Source organism: Candida pseudojiufengensis (genome assembly GCF_024610245.1).
Source record: "Candida pseudojiufengensis strain CBS 10847 chromosome Unknown scaffold20, whole genome shotgun sequence".
NCBI lineage: Eukaryota > Fungi > Ascomycota > Pichiomycetes > Serinales > Debaryomycetaceae > Lodderomyces > Lodderomyces pseudojiufengensis.
This window is the reverse complement of record NW_026261547.1, coordinates 123442-141243: the sequence shown is the minus strand read 5'-3', so window position 1 is coordinate 141243 and position 17802 is coordinate 123442. Positions and strand designations below refer to the sequence as shown.

At 30.5% G+C, this 17802-nt stretch overlaps 10 protein-coding genes across 10 annotated transcripts; 5 read left to right on the top strand and 5 right to left on the bottom strand. All coding sequences in view use genetic code 12, as the record gives it.

The window, feature by feature from the left end:
- Positions 1 to 227: 227 nt before the first annotated feature.
- Positions 228 to 3077, top strand: KGF55_005653 (uncharacterized protein; the record flags this gene model as incomplete). Its single annotated transcript, XM_051760688.1, has 1 exon — positions 228 to 3077. The coding sequence occupies one exon, from the start codon at positions 228 to 230 to the stop codon at positions 3075 to 3077; it is 2850 nt and encodes a 949-aa protein (XP_051611682.1).
- Positions 3078 to 3159: 82 nt separating this feature from the next.
- KGF55_005652 (mitochondrial 37S ribosomal protein bS1m) lies at positions 3160 to 4242 on the bottom strand (the record flags this gene model as incomplete). The annotated part of the gene is made up of 1 exon (XM_051760687.1): positions 3160 to 4242. One exon carries the CDS (start codon positions 4240 to 4242, stop codon positions 3160 to 3162), a length of 1083 nt encoding a protein of 360 aa, XP_051611681.1.
- Positions 4243 to 4477: 235 nt separating this feature from the next.
- Positions 4478 to 5953, bottom strand: KGF55_005651 (uncharacterized protein; the record flags this gene model as incomplete). The annotated part of the gene is made up of 1 exon (XM_051760686.1): positions 4478 to 5953. The coding sequence occupies one exon, from the start codon at positions 5951 to 5953 to the stop codon at positions 4478 to 4480; it is 1476 nt and encodes a 491-aa protein (XP_051611680.1).
- A 982-nt stretch (positions 5954 to 6935) lies between these two features.
- KGF55_005650 (allantoate permease family MFS transporter) lies at positions 6936 to 8504 on the top strand (the record flags this gene model as incomplete). Its single annotated transcript, XM_051760685.1, has 1 exon — positions 6936 to 8504. One exon carries the CDS (start codon positions 6936 to 6938, stop codon positions 8502 to 8504), a length of 1569 nt encoding a protein of 522 aa, XP_051611679.1.
- A 978-nt stretch (positions 8505 to 9482) lies between these two features.
- On the top strand, positions 9483 to 11057 carry KGF55_005649 (allantoate permease family MFS transporter; the record flags this gene model as incomplete). Its single annotated transcript, XM_051760684.1, has 1 exon — positions 9483 to 11057. The coding sequence occupies one exon, from the start codon at positions 9483 to 9485 to the stop codon at positions 11055 to 11057; it is 1575 nt and encodes a 524-aa protein (XP_051611678.1).
- Positions 11058 to 11253: 196 nt separating this feature from the next.
- On the top strand, positions 11254 to 11994 carry KGF55_005648 (uncharacterized protein; the record flags this gene model as incomplete). The annotated part of the gene is made up of 1 exon (XM_051760683.1): positions 11254 to 11994. The coding sequence occupies one exon, from the start codon at positions 11254 to 11256 to the stop codon at positions 11992 to 11994; it is 741 nt and encodes a 246-aa protein (XP_051611677.1).
- A 19-nt stretch (positions 11995 to 12013) lies between these two features.
- KGF55_005647 (uncharacterized protein) lies at positions 12014 to 13360 on the bottom strand (the record flags this gene model as incomplete). The annotated part of the gene is made up of 1 exon (XM_051760682.1): positions 12014 to 13360. The coding sequence occupies one exon, from the start codon at positions 13358 to 13360 to the stop codon at positions 12014 to 12016; it is 1347 nt and encodes a 448-aa protein (XP_051611676.1).
- Positions 13361 to 14252: 892 nt separating this feature from the next.
- On the bottom strand, positions 14253 to 14864 carry RPS8A (40S ribosomal protein eS8; the record flags this gene model as incomplete). The annotated part of the gene is made up of 1 exon (XM_051760680.1): positions 14253 to 14864. The coding sequence occupies one exon, from the start codon at positions 14862 to 14864 to the stop codon at positions 14253 to 14255; it is 612 nt and encodes a 203-aa protein (XP_051611675.1).
- Positions 14865 to 15663: 799 nt separating this feature from the next.
- KTI11 (Kti11p) lies at positions 15664 to 15885 on the top strand (the record flags this gene model as incomplete). Its single annotated transcript, XM_051760679.1, has 1 exon — positions 15664 to 15885. The coding sequence occupies one exon, from the start codon at positions 15664 to 15666 to the stop codon at positions 15883 to 15885; it is 222 nt and encodes a 73-aa protein (XP_051611674.1).
- Positions 15886 to 16559: 674 nt separating this feature from the next.
- TBP1 (TATA-binding protein) lies at positions 16560 to 17279 on the bottom strand (the record flags this gene model as incomplete). The annotated part of the gene is made up of 1 exon (XM_051760678.1): positions 16560 to 17279. One exon carries the CDS (start codon positions 17277 to 17279, stop codon positions 16560 to 16562), a length of 720 nt encoding a protein of 239 aa, XP_051611673.1.
- Positions 17280 to 17802: the final 523 nt, after the last annotated feature.

Sequence of the window (17802 nt, the reverse complement as noted above, 5' to 3'; positions counted from 1 at the left end):
TATAGATAGCACTTTTATACGAACACATTAATGAATATTTTACATGACTTATAATATATTATGTCATATTATGCCTTTTATTATCTTCAACTCTTTATATACTTACGCGAAATTTAGAAATACTTAGCAGAAAAAATAAAATCAATGCAAATTCAAATATTATTATTCACACACTTTTTTCCATTCCATTTCTACAACACTTTTCTACATGATTCATCATACATAAGATGCCACCAAGAATAAGGAGGAGACTCACAACCTCTAAAAGAAATGAGATAGAAAAACAACAAGAGTTGGTGGAGCAATCTCAACAAATTGTGCGACCATTTGAAACAATACATTCGCTTCCCGTATCTTTTTCATCAGTTTCACAAGAATCATCATTGAATCAACCATTGACTATCAAAGATACAGGTGTACTATATTTATCCTTAATCAAATCAAGATCAAACTATTTAAAACTTTGTCCCATGTTTCAGTTATATTGGGTTAAACAATCAAGTTATATCAAAAAGCTAGTAGATCAAGATAAACCAATACCTGAACACTTAAAACGAGATGACATATTTGCAAATAGACCTAGTGTTTTGAACAACGAGGTAAGTGCTAGAGATATAATGATTAAGTTAGTAGATTGTGGTTTAACTATTGGAGTACATTTTTTTGAAATTAGAGTATTTATTGCAAAAGATGAAAGAAGTGATACTAAGGAAGAGAAAATCAGATTGAAACAAGAAAGGGCAGAGAAAAAGCTTCAGCGGGAAAAGGAAAAACTTGAAAGAAAAGCTCAAAGAGAGCAGGAGAATAGAGAAAGAGAGGAAAGAAAAAGACAAAAAGAGTTGGAAAAACAAGAATTAATGATGAAAATGAGATTGGAATCTGAAAAACTCAAAACCGAAGCCCAACAACCTACAACATCAACCAGTAATGGATCCAAAAACTCAATAAAAAAAGAAACTCCAACTAAGAAATCAAGTGATACATCGCATGCTCAACAAAAACCTAAATCGCTCCCGACTCAACCAACTACCACTTTAACTAACTCATCACCATCACCAAACCCGGGAGATATGAAAAGTCCTGAAAATCAAAAAATGATTGCAAATTTGAATTTCATAGGGTCGAAAAATGCTGAGTTCAATAATTTAATGACCTTAGTGGCTCATGGAGTAGGTAATTCTCATCAAATAATGATATTTCAAAAATATATAAAGAAGGCTAGAGAATTAAAGCATCCCCCTCATAGTGATAAAACCATCAAAAGAGTTGTTGATTCGATTAATAGAGAAATTGAAACAGAGACACGAAATGAGGTTAACGCTGTTAGGAGACAATTGGAACGAGGCGAACTTGGAATGGTTGTGCAAAACAATGGTGTTGCAAGCAAAGATAGAACCTTAGATAATGAGAATAAAAATTCAAATATTAAATCCGAAAGCACGAGGGTGGCACAAAATACATCTACAGTACAACATCATCATCAAGAAGTAAATAATGACAAGTTGAATGATCTGATAACAGCACCAGATCCTCAGACACAGACAATTAAAACTGAACTGAGACAAAATCAAATTCAAGATAATGACAACAATAACTCTCAGCTATCAAATCAAACAAATCAAGAGGTGAAACAAACACATTCAAATAGCATCACCGGAAGCGTACAAGAACCAAATTCATTGCAACAAGGGGAACATCAACATCCGCAACAGACTCAAAACGGTTATTCCAACAATGTCGACTTGACTTCACCTCAAAACAACATTCATCACAACGCGCCAGCTCCACTGAAAACCAAGTTGGAGATGCAGCAAGAGCTAAATATCAAACTAGAGCCAAATCCTTATCACATTACGTCTAAACATTCATCAGTGGAACCAGAAGGCCACAAGTCAAAGAAACAAAAAGTTCAGGAAATACCAAAAGATCAAAAATTAACTGCATTTCAAGAAAAATATAGCACCAATGCAACTTTAGTATTTGAATTCCTTGAAAATACGAATGTGAGATTTCAGCTACCTAAGTATTCCATTTGTGAAATTTTAGATCCGTCTACATCAATCAATTCTGAAAATGGTAATGCATCAGATAACAAAGATATCTTGGTGAGTTTTTTATGGGTTCATAATCAAAAGGAAATAGATGAATATGAAGTAGCTTTAAAAAAGTACAACACGCAAATGAAAGAGCTAGAAGAAGAGAAAGAAAGGCAGAGGAAGGAAATAGAAAGCGAAGAAAAAAAAGAGACAGATTCAGAAATAAACCAGGTTCCTGAAAACGGATCCAGCAGTAATGTTGAACAAACAAAAGATGATAAAAATCTGGGAACACAAGAGACTGCAAGAGTTGATGAGTGTCAAGAGGTAAAAAAGGAAGAATTAAACGACATAGCAGATGAAGACAACGACGAAGTTGAAATTAAGGAAGAGACAGTAACGTCAAGTGTTCCCGCGAAAAGAAGAGCTCCTCCACCGAGAAGAGGGAAAAAGAAAAGAAGGGGCCCAGTTCCAAAAAAAGCAGCTTCGAAACCTTTACAACCACCAGAAGAGCCAACGTATAGTTATTCAAGTGTCTCATTTACTCTTCATGGGATACCCTCAAAGTTTGTTCCTATATTCGTCAACTCATTTGAACCAGTCGAAAAAGTTCGAGTTCAAATGGAACATATATTGAAAGTCGGAACAAGATTGGCACCCTATCAATTGTGGTATCAAGTTGATGGTAGATTGGATGAAGATTTGGCGGAAAATTTAAGAGTACAGTTGAATCAAGAGGAAAAGAAATTTACAGGAATACCTACCGTTCAAGATAAACCCAAAAAATATCCTAAAAAGAAGAAAGTAGAGCCTGCAGTAGGTGATTCAAAAACCACAAGCAACGGTATTGGAGCTAATAAAACTATTAACCTGGAGTCTACTCCCACACAAAACGAAAACAAGGAAGATGGTTTGCATGTTGAGACGGACAAAGTTGAAGTAGATACAAAATCTGAAAAAGAAAGTAAATCGAACGATCATCAGAGCAACGAAGTGAATGCTGTATCAAATAATGCTGAAGCAAGGGATATCGCAAATTGAACATCAATTTACAACTATAAACATGATAATTCCTAATAAATTAATGACTTTTAATGAATAAATTTAACGTAACTGTATTCTCTTATCTAGATGGTAAAATCAAATTAAGTAAACTCTCTAAACTTTCATCATCAGCCTTATTTCTTTCTGAAGTACTTCCAAAATTTGATCTTATAGAACCGTTGGTATATCTATCATCAGTTTCAGACCAAGTACCATTCTTTATACCTTCGGCAAATATTCTTATCGATCCATCCTCACTCAATTCAGCTTCACTTATTTTAAATGGCATAATGAATTGTCTAGGATGTTTACCAGGATAGTTCCTTGCATAATTTGTTTGCAAAGCAATTGAACGATCAATTACGTTCGAAACAAATCCACCAATTGCTGCTTCCTTTGTACCTACTATTCTTCCTGGCACTATATGGTTGTATTTCACTCCGTTTGGTGTATTTTGCAATCTTCCTTTTTGATTATATGAGAAACCTCCTGTTCCTTGAATATTCTCCAAGTTTTCTCTTGAATTGTTGTAAATCGTACTTTCTTTTTTTGTGACTTCATTAGAACTCTTTAAAAAATCTTTAATTATTGAAATTAATTCGTTATTGTTTGATGAAGTTGAATTTGAGATTGAATTTGATGAGTTGAAAGATAATAAAAACTGAGGGTGATTTTTGGCAAGGAATGATTTAAAATTTGAGTATAGGTTCTTATTCTTGGATAAGATTTTTAAAACTTCTTCAGTTTTAATTCTTGTGTCTAAATTTAATAAGTTTGTCAAAGAACCTTCTCTAGTAGGTTTATTACTTTTGTTTGAATTACTTGGAAATAATGGATTTGATTGTGAAAAATGATTTTTTAAAGGAATTCCAACTTCTTTGAAAATTAATTGTGTATAATGATGTCCTGAATTTTTTTCAACATCAGGCATTCCTTTATAGTTATCTATATCATTGAATGAAATATGTGATTTACCAATTTTTGTTGGTAAAGCAGTTTTTAAACCATAATTTGACCTATAAGCACTTGATGATGGTGTGAAAATTGTTTGATGTGTTGGAATGTTGGATTGTCCTCTAATATTTTTCAGATGTGGTTTGGCGACTTGAGCTAGTCTTGAGTTCTTCACCAAGTCAAAAAGCTCTCTACTCGCAGCCGACATTGATGTGATTGTTGACGTCTGGCAGTTTTGTTTAACATTGAAAAAAATTTAGAAAATCCAATTTTTCAGAAAGTTCATATCTCACACAAAAAGTATTTTTGAAAGCTACCAAAAGACACTACAACTTATCGAGCTCTACATGCATGTTTCAAAAAAAGCACTGTTCTAAAGGCAGTGATTAAAAGTTTGTTTTATTTATCTAATCTATACCTGTACCTAACAACATTTCTAAATCTTACTTAATTTGGGAGTTTGGATCTAGTTGACCTAAGAGCTGAAGTTGCTCATAAGTTAGCAGTCTAGGACGATTTAAGCTTTTACGATTTTTATTTTGATCTGATACTATTGATAAGTTCAACGTATCGTTTGTAATATTTGATTCTTCACCTTCTGTGTTTTCATCAAGTCTGTTATCTTTTTGGTCTGGATTATTATGCTGGCTCGTATCATATGAGTTATTCGAAGATAAATTTTCAATCAATGCAGTCAGTTCTATTGAGCGATCGGATTTACCATCAGAATCATTTGTTTTTAAGCTAATAACATAGTCCGTGTAACCACCCTCGTTGAAAGATACTCCACCATCCTCAGCTGAAACATTATCAGATCCCGGTTGGAATGCACTATCCCAACTTAAAATTAAAACTCCAACTAATACACCAGTCAAACCTATTAAAACCCAAGTAAATTGAAAATATGTCATCTTGTGGTCAACTAATAATTTATTAAAACTTAAATCATTAATCAAATTAATCAAGTTGTATACCAAGAAGCATAATGGATACAATATTGCAGTAGTAATTTGGGCTAAACCTAAATTGAATGCCGTTAGTTGCAATCCAACAATACAAAACATAGTTATCAATAATAAATATGGAACAAAGTTGTGAATCTTGAAAATGTTTTTAAATCCATCTTTCATTATTGTTTCTATGATAACGTCTATTATTGATTTTGCAAATAAAAAAGTATGAGCAGTTAAAGTTCCACTCACGATACCATAGTTTATACCTTTCCAAAACTGATACTTATTGAACTTCACTACCAAAACATTATTATCTCCACCTCTTATTGCAAATTTTTGTCTATGTTGATGATTCTCCTTAATTTTTTTATCCAAATAAAATTTATTTATAGCTACAAGAAAGCCCATGAAGATAAAAGTACCAATGAACCAGACTAAAAAAGATGGATCTAATAATTTGTCAGTTATAATTTTGAATTTTTTATCTATATTATGAATTGGGTCATCATTCAACGAAGGTGGAATTGATCCATTATAGGCAATGGTAAATGCACCGATTGCAATCACTCCCGTGCCAACCCATAATTTTTTTGTGAAATGGTCCCCTGGTAGTAGTAGACAACTGAATATTGAATTAAAAATTAGCCCTATACTTTGTAATGGTGACAATATTATTAACGGTAAAGTTGAAATTTGAACTGCTGATCCTACAACATTCGCAATTATAAACATAGAAAAACCTAGATACCACATGTTTCTTCTATATTTTTGTTGCTGATGATGCGTATTATTATTTGGGTTCAAAAATGAACATTCATTTGTAGTAGAACTTGAGGTCGACGGTAGCTGAATGTGTAATAAATGTGATCTTCTTTGTAATGTGACTCCAAGTGATTGAATAGCTGATGATACAACTGCTACAGAGCATCCCAATACGATTGCTGAACTCGATGCCGAATCAGACATAATGGATACGGGAGTTGTAAAGTGACTACCTTATTTGTGTTTCAATAAAATTTATTTGTGGGGAGGCTGTATTTCCAAGATTTCGTAATACTTCTTGATAGCTATTGTAGAGTGATTGTGTTAAATTGCAAATATGAGCAATGGGTAAAAAATGATGCTTGTCTCAAAGCTTTAAGTATGGTATGATTAGATGATATAAATGTTCAAATGATTTATAAAGGTAACCGCATACCTTACTTAAAATTAACTTAAATTATTTACGTAAATAAAATAAAGTCGCGATTCTATTTTTTGTTGTTACATTTTTGTTTGTCGTGAATCAGTGACTTAAATTAATAGCTCATAACAACCATAGATGTTAATTGACCATCAAGATAAGTGTCGAAACCATCTAGAAAGTTATTTCTAATTTTTCAAAAGTTCAGTTAAAATCGATTCAACATAAAAAGAAATACAAGTTTTCGAGCATTCATGGCGAGTAATCGAAAGCTGTTTTTATGCTGCCAAAATTAAAAAAGAAAAGTATCGATCCAACTACTCTTTATTTGATTATGAGACCCAAATTGAATGTTTAAATACTTTCATTGTATAAAATGATATATCCGATTAATAGATATTTCCGATTAATCGAGATTAATTTTTTGGCAAAAATGATATGAAACTAACCATGTCAATCAATCCCAACAAATATCAAATATGAGGTTATTTGTGATGAAAATAACGATTTAATGAGCTCCGAAAACAACAAATTGGTTAATCATAACGTTTGGAGCCCGGCAGGGTGATTTAGATTCTGCAACTAATTTAATGAGAACTAATTCAATCAATTTGATGGCATAATTCAATCAATCGCCACAGAATGTCTAGAATTGAACTAAATCGAAACCACAGTTTAAAAGATGAAAAATTATAAAACGTTATACAACTATCTAATGAAAACCAAAATTTCAATCAACATGAACAACTCAAATCACTGGTAATTATGTCTGAAAAATTGGTTTCATCAAGCACTAATAGTGATAATTTCTTGAATGATGATGAAAAAAACCCGGTAATAACAACAATTTTATCTGCAGACAATGAAGTTATACAATTAACAGAAAAAGATGCTGATCAAGCTTTGAAATACGCATTAGCTCATAAAGATGATGGATACCAAATTGATGAAGCTTCTAATAGAAGAATTTTGAGGAAAATTGATACTTTTTTGTTACCTATAATGTGTTTATTGTATTGTTTTCAATTCATGGATAAATTGACTACTAGTTATAGTGCAATTTTAGGATTAAGAACAGAATTACATATGAAGGGAGATATGTATAGTTGGACTTCATCATGTTTTTACTTGGGATATTTAGTATTTGAATTTCCAGCTTCGGTCTTATTGCAAAGATTTCCAGTAGCAAAAACAGTTAGTACATTTATTATTTTATGGGGTATGATTTTAGCTTTAAATGCTGTTCCTCAATATGCTGGGTTGATCGCATTAAGAACTATTTTAGGAATGTTAGAATCAGCAGTGACACCAGCATTCGCAATTATAACCTCACAATGGTACAAAAAGGAAGAACAATTTTTGAGAACATCTTGGTGGTTTGCATCAAATGGTATTGGAACAATTCTTGGTCTGGCCATAAGTTATGGGTTATACACACATCAACATTCATACCTGTTACCAGCATGGAAATTAGTATTTATTGTCACTGGTGTTTTGACTATTTTCCTTGGGTTTATCATCTTATTTCATGTTCCTGATACTCCAACTCAAGCATGGTTTTTGAATGAAGAAGAAAAAGTGTTGGTTGTTGAAAGAATTAGATCAAATCAACAAGGATTTGGTAATAAAAGATTCAAGAAAAAGCAATTTATCGAAGCTTTAACTGATCATCGTACTTGGTTATTTTTTTTCTTTGCATTAATTGGTAATATTCCAAATGGTGGACTTTTAGGATTTGGAACTATATTATTAAATGGTCAATTCAAATTTAGTACATCAAAATCGTTATTAATGGGAATGCCACTGGGTGCTGTTGAAATCGTAGGGTGTGTCTTACTAGCTTGGACTACAAGATTTTTCAAGTCTAGAATGTTAATTGCCATTTTTGCAACAGTTCTTTCAGTAATTGCTCAATGTTTGTTAGCTTTTGCACCAACAAATCAAGGTAAATTAGCTGGATATTATCTTAACAGTATAGGACCAGTTGGGTTTATTTGTATAATCTCACAAATCTCATCGTCTGTTGCCGGTCATACCAAAAAAATCACTGTGAATTCACTTTTATTAATTGGTTATTGTGTTGGAAATTTAATTGGACCTCAAACATTTGTTGCAAAAGAAGCTCCTGATTATAGAAGTGCTAAAATTACTATTGTTGTATGTGGATTTCTTGATTTATTCATATTAATTGCAATTTGTATTTCATACTTTTTGGATAATAAAAGAAGAGATGCTAGATCAGGTAAAGAAGAAAAAACTGATGAATTATTTGAAAATTTTGAATTTGCTGATTTGACAGACAAGGAAAACCCAAGATTTAGGTACGCTCTATGAGATATGTTTAATTTGAATCGAAAATTAATTAGAATGTGAATATTATGATTTAGTTTGGAATAATCTGCTAAAAATTACTTCTTCTATATTGACATAAATTATCATGAAATTTTACAAATGTCACGTGTGATTAATTATACGTTGAAACAATTGCAGATCATATCGGGATTCAATTTTTTCTTATCTTCTTTTTCTTTTTTTTCAATTTCCCCTTAATTAAGTAAGTAGCGGAACCAAAATAATATATCAAGAACTTAAAATTTTCTTGGAAAACTAATTATTCCGTAGTGAGCGGAATTTATGAGAGTGAATACTCCACCATTGCTTGATTAGCCTGAATATAGCCCACACTTTGGTTTGAAGCTTGATAAACATCTTATTTCATTTAATCGCACCGGCTACGGATCGGTATTCTTGAGCCGTGAAATCTGTCACTGTTATTTCATTCATTTTGAAGAGGTTTAGTGAATAATAGAATTATTTGGGCAGATCTCTAGAAATTCTTCGAAAGAATGGAATATCCCAGTTTATAGTTTTTGTACATTATGAATCGGCAAGTAAGTACTAGATTCATGCTGTATAGGTATGAATATTTCGGTGCATTTGTGATTATTGTTCCCATCGGTCCTAAAGTACCTCAAAATCTTATCTTGAAAATTTTGATCTAAATTACACAAACCTCATAAATTTAAAATTTATCAATTGTTTGAGATAACAATCACAATTATTGTTATCAGATCAGTAATGTTGGTGCATTATTTAAATCAAGATAACAATTTTATGCTGCACAGAATGAACAGGCGGTTATAGAATTAAGTTCTATGCATCTTTACTTGAAATTTTCACGCTTTAGAATTTGAGTCCTTTAATGAAAAATTGATGTATGATTCCAAGTCATATAAAATTCCAATTACATCTGCAACTTAATTCAAATTCGATGAAATAATTTATTTTCAACTATACTACAGAACGTTCAATATGCTTTCAGAGAAAGAGGATCACCAAACACAACTAGAACCAATAGTATCTTTCACAAAAGATGATCTTGAGGACAAAAATTTACATGTTTTAACAACAATAATATCTCCTAATGGTAAAGAAGTTGAAATCACAAACAATGTTGATCAAGCTATGAAATATGCTTTAGCTCACAAAGGTGATGGTTTTGAGTTGGATGAAAAAACGGATAAGAGAATTTTAAGAAAGATTGATACTTTCTTATTACCAGTTATGTGTCTATTATATTGTTTTCAATTTATGGATAAATTAACCACAAGTTATAGTTCTATTCTTGGATTAAGAACAGAGTTAAATATGGTGGGTGATATGTACAGTTGGACTTCCACTTGTTTTTATTTGGGATATTTAGTATTTGAATTCCCTGCCTCAATGTTATTACAAAGATTTCCAGTTGCAAAAACAGTCAGTGTTTTTATTGTTATATGGGGTATGATTTTAGCATTATGTGCTGTACCTAAATATCCTGGTTTCATTGCTTTAAGAACTATTTTGGGGATGTTAGAATCAGCGGTAACCCCTGCATTTACCATCATTACTTCACAATGGTATAAAAAAGAAGAACAATTTTTAAGAACATCTTGGTGGTTTGCATCAAATGGTATTGGAACAATCGTTGGTTCAAGTATTGCTTATGGTTTATACACACATCAAGATTCATATTCTTTACCAGCTTGGAAATTAGTTTTTGTAGTTACTGGTGTTTTAACTATATTTCTTGGATTTGTCATCTTTGCTCATATTCCAGATACCCCAGTAGGAGCTTGGTTTTTAAATGAAGAAGAAAAAGTATTGGTGGTTGAAAGAATTAGATCAAATCAACAAGGTTTTGGTAACCCTAGATTTAAAAGGAAACAATTTATTGAAGCATTGACTGATCATCGTACTTGGTTATTCTTTCTTTATTCATTATCTTCAAATATTCCTAACGGTGGTATTACAAGTTTTGGTACAATTTTGTTGAACGAGCAGTTTGGATTCACCAAAGCAACTTCTTTGCTCATGCAAATGCCTCAAGGAGCAGTTGAAATAGTTGGTTGTACACTTTTTGCATATTTATCAAGATTTATTAAATCAAGAATGTTAGTAGCTATTTTCACAACTGTAGTAGTAGTGATGGCTGAATGTTTACTAGCATTTGCACCAACCAATCAAGGAAAATTAGCTGGCCTTTATTTATATACACTTGGTCCAATTGGTTTCATCTGTTTGATTTCCCAAATTTCATCGTCTGTTGCCGGTCATACTAAAAAAATCACTGTAAATGCTATATATTTAATTGCTTATTGTGTTGGTAATTTGATAGGACCACAAACATTTATTGCAAATCAAGCACCTGATTATAGTGGAGCCAAAATAGCTATTGTAATATGTGGAGTTATTTCATTATTTTGTCTTATTGCAATTTATTTTTCATATCTTTTGGAAAATAAAAGAAGAGATAAATTACCACCCGTTGATATGTCACATATTGAAAATTATGAATTTGCTGATTTAACTGATAAAGAAAATCCAAACTTTAGATATGCTATCTAGAAAATGTAAAGCTGGTCTTTGAAATTTAAAACGTAGAAGTAGATATATTTATTGATAGACAAATAAACGTTTTTTGCGGCAAGATTGTCTCTTTGTTTACATTTGACTTACATGATTCAAATTTACGCGACCCAAAATTAGTGTTAACTTCAATTAAATCAACTAGAATACCCTCTATTGCTATTTCATATATATCATGGAACGTGATGTATCTACTATTATTGAACATCTAGAGTCTCAAAATCTCAATGGTATATCCACTGGTTTGTATTTGCTAGAAAATTTACTTAAAAATTTATTACCATCGATTGAGAAATCATATCGAAAGACAACTACACAATCAACACCACATGCTCAACAAGTATTAGAATTTTTGGACCTACAAAATAATTTTAGTTTTAATTTGACTTCGGTTTTAATACGCATTTATCGATATGACTTATCGCCAAAGGATATATTAACAAGTAACAAATTACTACAAGGTTTGTTATTACTACATCCACAATCAAAAACAGTATTTAATAAAAGTGAGAATATGGAGCTTATACTTGAACTACTAAACTATAGTTTTTCGGGTTATGACCAAAGTCTAAATATAATTATATCAGCTATCACAACATTAATGCACATTTTGCTTAAAAATTATAATAATTACAGAGTTTTTGAAGCAAATAATGGTTGTAAAACAATTATTAAAAATTTAAGATTAAATTCAATAAATGATATAAATAATTTAAATGATTTAGAAAATAATTCCTTATCTTTAGTTCAACAGAATTTGAATTATAAAATCATTGAGTTTTTGATGTTTTATACTATGGATGAACAAGATAATCCTAATCCTATAACTACAGAAGAGAAAGTTGCATTTTTCAAAGATGAATTTCCAGAAATCAATGCTTTAGTCGAGAGTTTAAATAAATTGATTGATCTATAATGAATCTATATGGACTAAATTAAAATTTTAAGTTGTAATTTTTAGTAAAATTAGCTTGAGCTCTTGCCTTTTTTTCTAGATGATTAGATTGTTTAGATGAAGTAGATATAGATGTGACTTTATCCAAACTGTTTTGTAAAGGTCCTCTTTTTTGCAAAATTTGATTATTTGAGATTGAAATACCAGAAGTTAAATCTGACATCAGTTTTCGAGTTGAATATAAGGATTGTTGATTTTCGTTAATTAAAGGAATTCTGTTGCCATGTTTTGTCGATTCATTATTTTTTACATATTTTGGGATAGGTTTGTACGGGATAACATGATCAGTATCATATCTTCTTTGTTTTAAAGTTAATTCAGCATCTTCATCTATGTCAATTGAACCATCATACTTGTTTTTATAATTTAAACCTAATAATTTCCTTTGCTTTGTGCTCAATGGTAAATCCCAACACTGATCCTGTCCTTTCATCAATTTGAAAAATGAAAATAATATGTTGATTATAGATGGTAGACATATTAATCTACTGACTAGTATAAAATAAAAACTATCAATTAGACTGCCATCTTCAATCTTCTTATCTATACCAGTCTTTATCATTTGGATATACAAAGGCTGAGCTTTTAGATGCAACTCATAAAGAATAATACCTTTCTTAAATAAAGACCTGAATAATAAAATAATCAACAAATATAGTATATTTCGAATGAAAACTTTCATATAATATTCAAGATCGATTTGTCTGGCAATTGCTTCTTTAACGATTGGGCTTTCCCAAATTCCCGTGGGATTATCATATTCAGGATTGAAATCAATTAAATCTTCATTGGCAAATTCATTTTTGATGCTGTCTATGACATCTTTATAATCATGGGTTTTCACAGTAGTTTCATAATTGTATAATTTTGGAATGTTGTATTTGGTCTTTGACGGTGATTTCAAATTTTCACTAATATTGACGTTTGGAGGAAGACAATCTTTAATTTCATTATATATATCCTTATCACTAGAACTAGGTGGTTGATAATATAATGGACGATCATTCTTTTGTATCTTATCTTTGGCTATACTAGATTTATATTTCTCTTCATTTATGGCTAGTTTTGTCTGTAGTAGTCTAAAATTTATATCACTCAATGATGGTTCTTGTTGGTTCGATGCTGTATTTTTCAACTCTGATAATTGTGTTGATGCTTTCGGTTGTGATTTGAAATCTATTCTTGATGCTGCAGAACTTGGTAAAGTAGTCAATGAATTGTTATTGCCAAATGTTGTTGTACTTGAATTATTGATTGGCCGCGTGTTTGATCCAGTTTTCATCGAATAATCCCGAAAAATTCGATCAGAGTTCAAAGCTGTTGTCATAGTTTCAATGATTCATTCAAAACAAGTTGTTATTCTAGTTTACATTTGTGTTTATGTGGAAAAAGAGTCACGTGAATCTTAACTCGATCTCATTACATGCAAACAAACTTTAACTTACAACTTTTTTTTTTCACTTTTCAAAACATACTTTTCTTTGATTAATCAGTTATAAATAACCTTATAATGGTATGTTCAATAGCCTTAAAAAGATGATCACATGATGAATAAAATGTTTACACAGACCTGTACTGAGATGAAGATTACGATTTTCATTCTTTGAAGGATAACGACATGCCTCTTCTGACATGTAATCTTTAAATTTACTTGATATATTTACTAACCAAATTTAACTTATAGAATGAAATGTGACTAAGAATTTATTGATGTGGAGAGATATTGAGGAAATACTTATGTACATTTAAAATAAAGTAGTCAGGTTTGCACTCTCTTGTCAATTGTGACAAATTTCTTCGAGTCAAGATGAATTAATTAATATTTGATCAAATTGAAAAATTCATCGACAGAATCTATCTCGTAGAAGTTAGTTGACAAAGATCGCACTAAGCAGACGTTTCTCTAATTTCAAAGGACATGTTGATTTTCTATTTGTAGATCATCTTAAATTTTCTAATTACCTCTTGACATCTGACGCCTCTACATAAGTCAAATCGCTATTATTTCTGGTGAAGGTATATCAAACTACATTTCAAAATCTTTTACGTTATTTTGTTTTTTATATATTAACAGATCCTAGAAAAAAGACTAAATGCTACATTTATTTATATCATTAAAACCCCAAAATAAAATGAATATATTATGTTTTCCAAGAAAACAATTTTTGATGATGAAAAGATGTTATTATACAGAATGATAATTATATTTATCCAATCATTTATTTTTTGGCAGTTAATCTTCTTAAATAGAAAGCTAATTCTTCACCTTCTAAAATGTAACCATCACATCTTCCAGATTGACCTGGTCTTGATGAAATGACAGCATATAATCTACCAGCACCGAATTGTGAATCAACAGCTTGTTCAATGGCAGCAGCACCTGATCTACCAGCTAATTTTCTTTCTAATTTTCTTGATTTTTTAACATCTGAAACTTCAGTTGTAGCTGGAGCATGTTTCTTTTTACCTAAAGTTGAACCATAATGATTTTCATACCATTGTCTAAATGGAGTAGCATCAATTTGTACAACAGCTGATTTGGTTAAAGTATTAGTTCTAACTAATTCATTATTTGATGGATGATATACAACACCTGCAATTCTAGTTTTTCTTGAAACACCTTCTGAAGCCCATGAGAAGTTACCGGTTTCAATTCTTAAAGCTCTGAATTTTTCATTACCACCTCTAGTTCTGACACTGTGAATTCTTTTTGGTCCGATTTTGGTATTGGCTGATTGTCTACCTAATTCGAACTTTCTCTTTTTTCTAAATTGAGCTCTTTTAGCACCAGTGGCGGCTCTTTTATGACGTGAATCTCTAGAAATACCCATATTTGCCTATTATGAATAGTTAGTACGACTAATTCTTCAATATTGATGTGTTTTAATTTGCAATGGATTTCGGATCTAAAAGTACTTTTGAATTATCTCTCTTATTTCGTTGTTACAAACTTGGAAGTCTACCCTTCGAAGATTTTTTAAATATAACTTGTGGTGTAGTTGTAGAATTCTTTTATATTATTGTAAACTTAATTTGATCTGTATTTGATTAATGTTAAACTTCAGCACTTTGCTTTTGTTAACTCATGATTACGATCTCTTCTTCTCCATTAATGATCATTATAATCCAATATCACATCTATAAATTCCGTTTAATATTGTGGTGAACATACAATTCAATATCACTGATGTACTAGTATAAAAAAGAATCTGAATATAGTTTGTTACTTTCTATTTTATTAAACAGTGCTTGAAAAATTTTTTGGTGCGTATAGAAAATTGATAGAGGAAAAAATTGGTAGCAAAAGTTTTTACACAGAAACTGAAGTTTGTTAGTATTGAATTAGTTATGACGCACATGGTAGTACTAACACGATTATAGATTTATCGTGCGAGCTTGTTTGTTATTAAATTACATCACGTGTGTAAAATTTAGAAAGCGTCAAAACCCTAGCTGAATGTTTCATTACGATGTCAAACATAAAACATGAATTTCTTTTTACAAATAATGGTCTAATGACACAAATTGAAAGCTTATTATCGATAAGATCAAAAATGAAATATTAGATGATCTCATTTTGTTAAACCAAAATATTTCATTACATCTTAATCACAGCATAGATTTTCACTAATGGAATCAATATATGATGAAATAGAAATAGAAGATTTTACATTTGATCCAATAACTCAATTATTTCAACATCCTTGTCCTTGTGGTGATAAATTTGCAATTAGTTTAGATGATTTAAAAGATGGAGAAGATATAGCTGTTTGTCCAAGTTGTTCATTAATGGTTAAGGTTATATTTGAACTTGAAGATTTACAAGAATATATAGATGAGATTAGTGGCTAAAAATGAGGTTGGAAAAGTAAAGAATCATTTATTTGATTTACAATAAGACCTTAACCCATCAACCAAAGCGTATTGGATTTAATATAGAATGCACTGACAATCGAAGTTTGTGGCCAAATGTTGTACTTCTATTTATCAGTCAATTTTGATACTCAAATGAAATGAATTAGACAATGTCACTTGGAGAAGCATCAGAATCATCGAATGCCAATCTCAAAATATAACACTTAAACGGTTTTAGATATATTAAACGGTTCAAATTCAGTTGGAATGAACTCATAGTCGAGACATTTGAAGTAAATAAACCATACTTCATTCATTCGCGCAATTAGTTGAAATTCAACTTTGATATTACCAATTTTAGATCCGATGGCGTGAAGGGCGAGATTGATTGATAGTGAGAGCATTCGACCACCGTTGCATTGACGCTGTCTTGGAGCAATCTAGGCTCTTCGGCTTCGAGACGGTGGAAGTATCACGAGGAGTGCTTCAGGATTTATTAGTATAGGTTAGTATAGACTGAATGTATTCCACAACTAAAAGCTGATGGATCATGTTGTAGAAATGTCTTTTCTCGCACCATCTTTTTAGTCCAAACAGAGTAGACTAAGAGAATTTAAAATTGTTTCATTATCGTGAATTATCATTAGCTATTTACTTCACCCTATAAAACCTTATGATTTTCTAAATTCATTAAGTACAGGATATATAGCTTCAAAAGCAGCATAAATTTCTTCTCTTTGTTTTGCACCAGTTAAAACAATTTTTCCAGAAACAAAAATTAATAAAACAATTTTTGGTTTAACCATTCTATAAATTAATCCAGGAAATAATTCAGGTTCATAAGAAGAGAAAGTACCATGACTAAAAGCTAAACCTTCTAATCTTATTGGAAATTTAACATCACATGAACCAACAATATTTTGAATTTTAAAATCAGTAAATTTTGCATTAAAACCTAATTTTTGGATAATTCTTGCATATTTTCTTGAAGCTAATTTTGAATCATCTTCAGATTTTGCACCTGTAACAACCATTTTACCACTTGCAAAAATTAAAGCAGTTGTTTTTGGATCTCTTATTCGCATTATAACAGCAGCAAAACGTTTTGGATTATATTCTGCATTTCTTGCATGTAATGCTATAGTTTTTAAATCTAATCGACAATCTAAATTTACTGTTGCTACTATATTTTGTAAAGTTGGTACTATACCTGATGTAGCACCATCATCTTCATCTTGTTTTGGTTCTATTATATCTGAATTTTGTGCTTGTTCTTTTTTTATATTTTCTTTTCCTTCTTCTTCATCTAAACCTTTTGGGAATAATAATGAATTTGGAGCTGTAAATACTTTAGCTTGTGCTGCTGTATTTGGTAATTTCAAAGAATCCATTTTTTAATTTTTATTGTGTATCTTTGATATGTTGATGTGAAATGATTAATAGTTAATGTAAATGCAAATAAATGTGAAAACCCCCAATGTATAAAAAAGCCGTTTTAAAATAAATGATGATTGTTGTTGATTTTATATGATAATGTTGATGTTATAAATATAAATTCTTTGGTGAATATATATTTAATTGTTTGATGTGAAATGAAAATAATTTAAATAATAATAGTACAAAATATTTGTTTTAGATTTTGAATGGTATTATAATGATAATAAATTTGTGTAATTTTATGCGTAACAAATTTTCGTTTAAAATCAAATAAACAAAAAAAAAAAGATAAATGATTTGAATTGATAATAGTTGAGATGATAAAAACTCAAAATGAATGAATTAGCTTTCTATTCTTCTATATAAAATTATTCAACTTTTGAATATATATTGAATATTGTATGAATATATTTTATTTAAAAAATATAATAAGTCCCACTGATAAATTAATATAGCGGTTCGTTTTTTTTTTCTAAT